This window comes from Nipponia nippon, unplaced genomic scaffold (genome assembly GCF_047370975.1).
Source record: "Nipponia nippon isolate SJK-2023a ecotype South Korea unplaced genomic scaffold, ASM4737097v1 scaffold_1, whole genome shotgun sequence".
Lineage (NCBI taxonomy): Eukaryota > Metazoa > Chordata > Aves > Pelecaniformes > Threskiornithidae > Nipponia > Nipponia nippon.
Genome location: NW_028262290.1, coordinates 109,641,003 through 109,651,122, shown reverse-complemented (window position 1 = coordinate 109,651,122; position 10,120 = coordinate 109,641,003). Strand labels below are relative to the sequence as shown.

At 45.8% G+C, this 10,120-nt stretch overlaps 1 protein-coding gene across 17 annotated transcripts in view; it reads right to left on the bottom strand.

Moving 5' to 3' along the window:
- Positions 1-7,827: 7,827 nt before the first annotated feature.
- Positions 7,828-10,120, bottom strand: part of COA1 (cytochrome c oxidase assembly factor 1) — a 56,790-nt gene continuing 54,497 nt past the window's right edge. For all 17 annotated transcript variants that reach the window (XM_087766674.1, XM_087766669.1, XM_087766690.1 and 14 more), the window contains one exon: positions 7,828-8,158. In XM_087766674.1, the coding sequence (XP_087622800.1) occupies positions 8,062-8,158 (97 nt within the window). In that variant the 3' untranslated portion in view covers positions 7,828-8,061. The remainder of the gene's footprint in view (positions 8,159-10,120) is intronic.

Here is a 10,120-nt window from a genome sequence, read left to right as displayed (position 1 = left end):
CAGTGTGACACCGAGTGGGGCAACGAGCATTTTTCCATAAGGCTTCATTGCCAGTGGTCTGGTTGCCTTCACTTGAAGCCACATCCGAAAAATTGCACCTAAATTAAACTGTTCTATCAGGCTTCTTCCCCTATGGAATTGCACGTTGAATATTGATGTAGGTAGGGCAACTTCTCACTCCTTGCAGACCTTCATATAAGAGAACATCCAATAGTACTTGAATAATTGAGTTTGGGTGTGTTTTCTATTGTAATGCAGAGATGCCTTTCGTACTCTGGAGCAATGAGTCACTTGCTGGTTTTTCCCTCCTTTAGACAGTAACCTACAGACTCCTACTGAGAAGCCACTGTGCAAGAGTTTCTTGGGGAGCTCTGGCTGGCCATTAGTAGAAGTTAAACAAGAATCTTTGAGCCAACAGAGGAGTTGTGCTGCCTGGGCATTTCTGGAGGTGGCCGGTAGCTGCATTGCTGCATGGCTGCTGAGCCTACCTACAATGCTCATCTGTTTCAGAGTGTTTAATTAAGCACAACAGTACTCTTCATGGGCACCTTTCTTTTGCTGTTCAGTCATTTGCCCAAGACAATTTGCTTGGGGGAGGAACATTAACTTAGGAAATTCATTTCTGCAAGATTAAAATTTCTCCCAGCTTCTGTCACTGCCATTTTGACTTTTTTTCCACATCCATAGTTCCTTGCTTTTACAAAGTTGAGCAAAGCACTGAGGTTGAAGCACGTTCACATCCCACCCTTACACAAGAAATTTATGTTGCCATATCTGCATACCTAAATGTGTAACGGCTCATGGTTGCTCAAAGCAAATCATTTAAGGGACCTAGAAGCTGTTTCAATTCCTGTTTGTCACCATGGATCATGTCTCAGATGGGGGTTGGTACTAAAGAAAGAGTAGATGCTGAGCAGCATATGGTTTGTCCTTATTTGCTGTTTGTAATGTGCGATAATGAAGCTTAGCATGTATAAATGAACTATATACTTATTACAAGTACGTTCTCTTGAATTGGCTGCTTTGAGACTTCACGTGGGCTGCGTTTCTGTTTAACTTTTTGTGCCTTAAGCTGGTTTTGTACAGTGTTTTTTAACCTCATTTAAGAATTTGTATAAAGTTGTGAAAGTTTAATAGTATAAGTTATAAACAAGGCATCTTAGATTGGCCCTGTAATAGGAAAAAAATTTCTATCACGTTGAACTGCAGGACTATCAGCCAGTCCCACGCACTGGAAGCTATTTCTGTTCCGCTGGAAGTGTGGGTAAAGCTGTAAATTCTTACCCTACGCTGTAGAAAGGGGCTAGCGTGGTTAATGTTTTTGAGAGGCGTAGTTACTAGTGAAGTAACACATTAAGACTGGGAACAAGTCACTAGCTTGTGAAGAAGAGCTGGTTTTCTGCAGCTCCACGAATACGGAGGACTGCACGTACGTACGCAGTTCACCTGAAAAAAGCTGCTTATGCCTTAAAGTGTTTGTGGGGAAGGGGGTGGTTGTGGAGAAGGAATCAACTCCTTGGAGCCTGTGGGCAATGCTATCGCAGTCCCCGCTCTCCAGGCTGCCTTCGTGACGCCGGGAGCGTGGCTGCTGTTTGCTTGAATGCAGGATGCTGAAAGGAATGGAAGTGCAGATGTTCTTAGAGCTTGCTGGAGAGCTGTTATTTCTGTGGTTCCCATGCAAGAGACACGACTATGTCCGTAGGCAGGGTAGGTCCAGGCCTGTGCCTCCGTTGCAGTTGTTGGAATAAACAGCAAACATCTAGTTGAAAGCAAAGCCTTGTCTCCTCCTGTCTTGTTGCTATGTTCACCTCTTTAAGCAAGAGGCTATAGATTTTTATAGTCATTAAACTAAAAGTTCTATAAAATAATCCTTTTTTTTTTTTCTTTCCAAAGCTGAATTTGCATTGTGCTTTGTCTCGTTCCTTACACCTTTCATTTGAGGGTCCCTAAATACAAAAGGGTGAATTCCAGCTTGCGATCTACCAGGTGAATCTTGCGAACTGTTAGGTAGGAAATGCAAATAAAAGTTACCTGCCCCTTCTCTGCTGGTGGTGCTGGCGGGGGGCAGGGAGGAAGGCGGGCCTTGCACCGAGTTATTCCATGGCTTAAGATCTCTCTTGGATGTTCCAGGTGCTGTTCCTGGGAGACAGTTCAATGTTTTAAAGAAATAGTGCCAGTTCATTGTACTTCTGATAAAGTGTTTACTGTTCCAGGAACTTTACAATAAATGCAATTTTGTTTTCTGAACAGCTGATGGGTCTTTTGTTCTTCACGCATTGGGAAGCACTTTAAAACATAATTTTTTAGAAAAAGGAACCATAATCTTGCTTCAAGACAGCATTACTGATCTGAAACAGAACTGCAAAAGTTAGGCTAGTTTGTCCGGTGCAGGATGACTGCATGGTGACTGGAATCGGTAGTAAAGCTACAGTACAGTGCTGCATTGCAAACTACTGCAGCTTAAACTCTTCTGTGGCTGGTGGCTGTACGCCTCCACGCTTGGCTTGGAATACTAGCTGGAAAGATATTGCTGGAACCAGGCTGTGATACGTTAGGTGGTGTCTCTTGTTCGAATGCCTTTGCTTTTCTCCAGGGACTTTACTGTAAAGTTATTTTTCTCAACATCCGTGTAGCAGGATTACTGATGTTTTAGTTTTCTGAATTACACATTTGTGCAGCAAATATGAAATGCACCAATAATCTCTTCCACTCTAAAGCAATATGCTTGCACTGTAGAGATCTTCACAATACAGCATTTACAGATGTTGAATTAAGCTGTCATTGGGATTAATAAATGTAGTTACATTACCCATGCGCATCTTCCTGGGTTTTTTCTTGGTGTCTACCACACCTAGAAATATGTTGCCATTAAACTTGGGGCTGTTGTTTCGGATGTCTGACAGGTGGGAAATGACCTGCCTGAGGATGTGGGGTTGGAAAGGTGGTATTTAAATGCCCGTGAATGGTGTGCCAAGCGGGACAGCCGTGTATCCAGGACAGGGTGGAGCAGATGCAAATCGGCAGCATTAATCCAGGTTTAACCAATGGTGCTGAAACGTGTGCTCCGAAGCAGTGAAACTCTGGTATCCCCTCCAAGGTGCGCTGTGTCCAGAGCTGTGTTATTTGCCTGATGTGACTTGCTGTGGGGAAAGTCAGAGCATCGACTGGATGCTGGGTGAGACAAGTATTGCCTCTTCTATGGAAAGGGATTGCCTCTTCTAGCACTGCTTAATTTCATTAATTGTTCCTGTTACAAGACAGCTGACGACTGTATAGCTCTGTAGAAGTAAAATATTTTGGTTCCATAAAAATACAACCTGGAAGCTTTATAAAATAGAAAAAAAAAAAGTCCATATGGGTGTGATAAAAATCTCTCTTAATTAAGAAAAGGCGATTTATCAAAGTGAAGCAGAGCGTTAGGACCACAACAGTTACTGCAAAATTAGGAGAGGAAAGGGAACTTAACTACTTGAAGGGATTATCTTTGTTCCTGTAAACACAGAGAACTTAATTGCATTGAGCCTTTGCTTGCTCATGCAATCAGCGTGACAGCTAAGCTGGTGATGCGTTGAAATCAGTGTACCCCATCTCTTCAATTAATTTGTAATCCCAGTGTACAGAGTGAATTACACAGGTGCCTTTTAACTAATCCTTGCAGGAAAATCTCCGGAGCTGTTGGGGTGTCACCTCACCGCCTGACACCTTCCAGGAGCACCCTGTGAGATCCCGCTGCCCTGGTTGTGGGGTGGAAGTTCTTGTCATGGGCCTTACCACGCAAAGAGAGGCAAAGGCCGTCTCTCAGAAGTTACTGAATAAAGCTGCTTGCTTCTAAATCTTCTAGGAAAGCCAATTAACAGAAACTGCATTAGATCGGTCAAGAAATGACATCATTCTAATATTTTTATATACTTGGTGCTACATAAAATGAACGAAAGGTGTTTAGCCAGGTGTCACGCGTCTTCCAAAGGAACACCAAGAACGGGAGAGGTCTCCGTCGCTGCTGGTGTTACGGGACTGCCTGGGCCATGCCGCAGGGAACTTTGTCGCAAAACTTTGTTTGCAGAAAACGTGCAGGAAAACGGTTTTGCTTTGACCAGTGGACACAAGATGCAGGCAAATGGCAGGAAAGAACCAGATGCATCCTCATTTCTAAATGGGAGGTGAATCCAAATGACCAATGTTCCCTGTGCAATGCAAGACATCTGCCCAAGCTAGGAAGCGAGCCGACAGGCCCGTAAGCTGGACAAACCCTGTCATTACCTGGAGAAACACACTCAAAAGGGAACGTGCCAGCACGCTTAGCCTTTATGAAGCTAGTGCTTTTAAAACATCTGGTTTTGATATAGGCCCTTGTGTGCTAGTCAGGTCCAACTCAAATAGGCACAAGCATTGTAACAGTCTGCTAAACAAGATTTGTTGTGCCTCAGTTGTAAATTAAGTTCTTGCCCTGAGCAGCCTGCCGCCTTGATAGTTTCCTTGAGGGTGATGACTGCCTGGCAGAAGCCATTAAAATCAAAGTAGAGAGTAAGAAACAAACATGCAATCCAGCTAAGGTCATGAAGATGATGGTTGTTTTGACGACACCAACAACTGGAAAAGGAACTATGCAAATTTTCAAGCCAATTTAAAAGAAATTATTTAACACACTGAAAATGATTAAGATGATTACAGGATTGCAGCACCTGCCAACAAGGCTGAGACCTGGGACTGTCAGCCTGGAGAAGAGAAGGCTTGGGAGGGATCTTACCAGTCTGTATAAATACCTGTGGGGGAAAAAATAAAGAGGATGGAGCCAGGTTCTTCTCAGTGGTGCCCAGTGGCAGGACAAGAGGCAATGGGCACACACTGAAACACAGGAAATTCTGTTTAAACATACGAAAAAGCTTTTTTTTTTTTACCGTGAGAATGGTTGAATACTGGTACAGCTTGCCCGGAGGTTGTGGAGTCTCCACCCTTGGTGATCTTCAACACCTGACTGGATGCAGTCCCAGGCAATCCGCTCTAGCTGACCCTGTTGTGAGTGGGGCAGTTGGACTAGACGATCTCCAGAGGTTCCTCCTGACCTTAACTGTTCTGTGATTAGAAACAAACGGCTTTCTAAAGGAGGTTAACAGGTTTTGGGGGATCTTTTATCAAAAGATGAATCTTTTTCTCAATAAAAATGAAATGATTGTTCAGACTGGTATTCAGTGACATGCAACACAATATAATTACAATTAATTAGTGCTTCAATGACCTAATACGGTTAAATGCAACCTAATCTGCTCCAGCATACCTTAGTGGAAAAGACTGCAAGGGGAAAAGGGGTGCCCAGGTGCTCTCTTGAAGATATTTGGGCTCTCAGCAGCTGCTGGTGGTTTTGAGACCTCTGCATTCCCCCTTTTCCTGGCACGCTCCAGCTCTCTTGGCTGCACCTGTGTCCTCTCGGAAAGCAGGCGCTGTGGGCTGTGGTGTATTTAATGGGAGCCACATGGCAAAAGCAGCTCGGTACTGAATGTACCAGCTTGCTGCTTTTTTCTCCCTTTGAATATGTGCATCTTGTAAGAGCTCAAACAAAGAGAAGGGGCTTCTGAGGCTCTTCAAGGTCAAGAGGTAAGAAATTCTGTGTTGACTATTAAGTAGTAAAACAAAAGCAGGGATTTGAATGTAACTTTTCTGTTGTCCCACTCCAGTGATCTGCTGGCTTTCACCTCCATCCATTGCTTTCTTCCTTCTCCAGGTTTAAAGATTTGACTTGGAGAAGCATTGGTACGATATGGTGCTGCTGCTCATTCTCACATCTTTGATGGTTGGTTAGGGTGATCAGGAGCGCCTAAAGTTAAAGGGGTGCTCTGCTAGGTCCCTAGGGGGAAAGTGAGAGACAGAATCTCTTCACGAGCTCTGCTTCCACCAAGCAAGGTAATAAAATCTCTGGCGTTACTGGTAAGGTTTGTTGTGTGGGGATGTCTCCCTCAGGCTTCGGATAACCAGGGTTAGAGCCAGGCCAGGCGGTGGTATTGTGGTGCAGCAATTTGTGAAGGCAGACCAGGGATATTGTGCCTGCCGGCTCAAGAGACAGGAGGGTGGTGAGCAAGCGTTGTGTTGCAGGCTGGGCTGGCTGTGGCCAGCTTTCCTGGACACTTGTACACCTTGCAGCCGCTGCAGGTCCTAGGCTTACTAAGCGCACAGCGGTGACAAAAGGCAGGTGTATGGCGGCGTGTGCTAGGTACTCCTAGCACAGGCATAGGGAGGGACTGAATGGGCTGTGGTTGCTCTCCACAGCTTCTTTGGAGGTTGGTAACGAGTCAAAGCTGCAGGCAGGGAAGTGATCATTGATGGATGTGAAGTGGTTGATTTGGCTTTTCCTTGTCAACTGTTTGATTCCCCGCCAAACTTCTTCAGTGACCAAAAGCCAGAGTTGACCAAGCTCTGAGCCACCGGATGGCCAGGAGATCTCCACATCTCCCAGGTGGTTTTCTTGCTAGTGGGCTGCAGTAGTGTAAGGCTAATGTTTTTAAATCACACGGTTTGTATGCTGTTTTGTGAAAACAGATAGTAGTGATCCCAATTGTACAGCTGGGACACAATGTCTCTCCTTGATTCATCTTAATCCTTCCCCTGGCATGGTGGGCATTCATATGGGTTGGATGAGGTCTCACAGGTGCTGTTCATCCTGGCAGCTCTCAGTGAATCCCAAACTAAAGCTCGTGTGTGTTGTTTTCTTCTAAAATAGTTTGTCACAGGTGCTTTTGCTGTGGTCCTTTAGTATCTCCTTCCGCTTGCTTTGGCATTTGCTCTTCAGACTTGTTCAAAAGCCACCTCACTCAGTTTGCTGGGTCATTGTTGAGCAGGAAAATGCTCGCTGGTCTTTAACGATTCTTTGTGCTAGCTCTCCCTTCTGTCCAATACTTATTACCCTTGAAAAGCTTTGCATTGCCTTTGCCTTTGGTGGGTTTCTAGGACTCAGATTTGGATGTTGGGGGGGCGGGGACAGAATTGAGTGGCGTAAGCTCTGGGCTTTCACTACCTGCATCATGATTAACCTGCTCTGTTACAATAAACCCAAGATACTCTTTCTTCTGGATGTTCTTAGTGGCTTGCATATTACTTCAAGGCAGGACAGTTCCTTGTGTCTCTTCACCATCTCAGACTGTGCCTTAGGCTTTGCAATTTGTTTGAATGTGCGGTTTTGGTGGGTGGGGGGGAGTTGGGTTTTTTGTTCATTCCTCAACTTGCTCCTAGTGATGGGCAATTCTCTACCTCTGTTGGTTGAGCTGTTTCATTGACAGAATCAAGGCACAATCAAAATCTCTTGTTGTAGCCTGACTGAACTGTGGCAGTATTTTACCTGTTGTGCACCTCCCGAGTGTTTTCCTCCCTAAGCAGAAGTGGGAGAGTGGAGGTGCTCTCCCAAACTTGTGTCAGGCAGTGCTCGTGTGAAACAGTGGCTTCTTCTGTTATATTGACCTTCAGTGCGAGCAGTGCAAGTAGCAAGGCTCTTCCTGGAATTCGTAAGTTAGGATGAGTGGCCTCTGCTATCTCATGAGGTTTTTAATGATAACTGTGAGGGGGCAAATCTACCCGATACGTGACTCGTTCATTAGCAGTGGAGGAGCTTCACCTTCACTGCTTCGTCCCTTGTTGAGAAACGGAGGAAAACTGAAGCAGCGAGGGAATCGCTGTGAGAAGCTGACTTAGTCTTTCAGCCATGACGGAGCAGCCCAACTGTCCTGACTTGGGTCTGCAATTGTAGAAAAGCTCAGTTTCCTGGCAGTTTATTTATTTCAAATTCATAATACCAGCACACACAGGGCATAACACATGACTTCTCTGGAACAGCAAGTCTTTTGCAAGGTATTTATTTTAAGCTTCTGCTGAACACATGAATAAACCAGCAAAAGAAAGAAATTACAATTATGACAATGATGAGGTCAATCTTAGAGAGAAAATTGTCTCGAGAGGACCCACTTAAGTGAAATTGTCACTTGTGACAACCGTGTACATTCACAGACACAGCGGGATGCAATCGATTAATGGCTCCTTTGGCTCAATGGGAGGCGGAGAAGCAGCTGCCTTTGATTTTCAGCCGCCTTGCACACCGATGCTTTCCACCGGGGAGTGGTAAACTGGAATATTCTGACCATCCCGCAGTTTCAAGGTGACATCCTGAAGGCACCAGCTGACACAAACCAAAAGAGATTTTTAACTTGTTTCCATCACTTTTAATATAGTAGTAAAGTCGGTGTAGAAACAGCTGTCATGAAGAAACAAATCATTCCACACATTCATTGCTCTTAAAAATTCTCTCAAGTGTTTTAAAACTTGGTTTGCGAGTGCCAGCTTCTGAAAGCTGTTTTGTTTTCCCTAATTGCGTAGTGCAGCCCAGATTTAAAGGTCTGGGATGCGTGTTCCTATTTGTTGCAACCCGAATAAAATCCTGCTAGCTATTTTCAGACAGGACATTCCTCCCCCCTGACCCAGTGCCTTTCTTCCTCTCCAACCTGTGGGTGCATTCCTTGCTCTGCTCCTCTCCAGCCTTGGAGCCAGACTGTGTTGCTAAGGAATTATCCTGGCTTGGAGGATTTTGAACACTGTGTGATCACTCAATGTGACTGCTGAAACCCTGACGGGGTACGAAGGTGGTTACTCAAAGGAGAGAGGAAACTGCATTTGTTGGAGGCTGAGGGGGAGCGTTTTCCTTCCTCTAAGCTCTGCTCCAAACCCATTTCTGTGAGATTGTTTGTGCTGCTTTTCCAGCTGGGAAGGACTATTATTTCGGGGTACTAAGACAGGGTTTTTTTCAAAAGCTCCTGGCACTCACCCAGCTCTGCTTTTGCTGGAGTTGGTGCCGAGTACATACAATTAGGTAATTAGCCTGCCGCACCTCTGTGCGATGGGCCTGCAGCAGGGCTCTTCCCTCACCAGCCCTCTGCCTCCATCCGACCCAGGACAAGCAACTGCCTCATTTAAAACAGGGCTTGAAGGAGCAACTGGTTGCTCCCCTCAGCATGGCCTGGGGTCTTGGCCCTTCCCTCTGCTCACTTCGGGGCAGGCAAGGGTCACTTTGCAGGACTGGTGCCTTGGCCGCCCTCGCTGCCGGGCACTCTCCCCATCCCTGCGCCGCCTGCACCTGAGCGAACGCTCCCTCCCAGGTCTAAACCAGCTCACGCACTCCCAATTTCCCTGCTTTTCAGTTGCCCTCTTTTTAGTAACTACATAAATAAATAACCCCTGATGGACAGGCTGGTCACTCAGAGTCTGAAGCATTTCAGTGGCTTGGGAGCCTCAACTACTTTTGCAGAGAGAGCTCACCTCCTGATGCTGTTTCACTGTGTCTGTATCGGTCCGGTTGCCTCATGGGTCTCCGCTGCAAGCACCCACATGCATGCTCTGCAGGGCCCCACCAGGATGGCCCACTTACACATTTGTTATTTCTCTCGGGGATTGCAGGAGCTCCTCGTTGCAGAGCAGATGGGAACAAGCCATTTTACTCTTAGTTCCTCAGCTAGGTGCAAGGACACTAAGCCCTGTCTAGCCCCAAGTGGAGCTGTGCACAGGACCCCACATATAAGCCAAGATGGCTGAGTATGACAGATCTGTCTGCCACAAACCCTTTTACAGAAGATGCATTTTTTTTCCCTTCTTAAGCTTGCAGATGGAAATGTATGGAGAGCTCATTTTAAAACAAAACTCTGAGAGAGAGAGGTATGCACTGCAATTACTGCTATAGTTAACATCTTGCAACCTTCAGTTATCCTCTCAGTAACTCAGTGAAACAGTAGAGAACTGTTATTTCCCTCCATCTGTGAGGAGGGGATGAGGAGGAGTGAGGAGCTCAGAGCCCAGGTGCCCAGGGAAGTGTAGGTGTGCAAGGAAGGTGGCTGGGGGCCTCTGGGGGGTATCTCTGGTCACTAGGGAGGAGGCCAGGTCTGGCCCTGAGCCTCTCAAGTCCCAGCCAAGTGCCTTCCTCCCATCATTTTACACCTTACTTCCCATACAGTAAGTTGTGCTCATCTAATTATGAAAATAAAACATTACCATATGGCTGGTGGCAGCTGAGCAAAAATGTTGTAGAGGGTTTCTAAACAGAGCTAACAGAAGTGCCTAACAAACTCTGAGAACTAGTACATGTGAGGAGGTT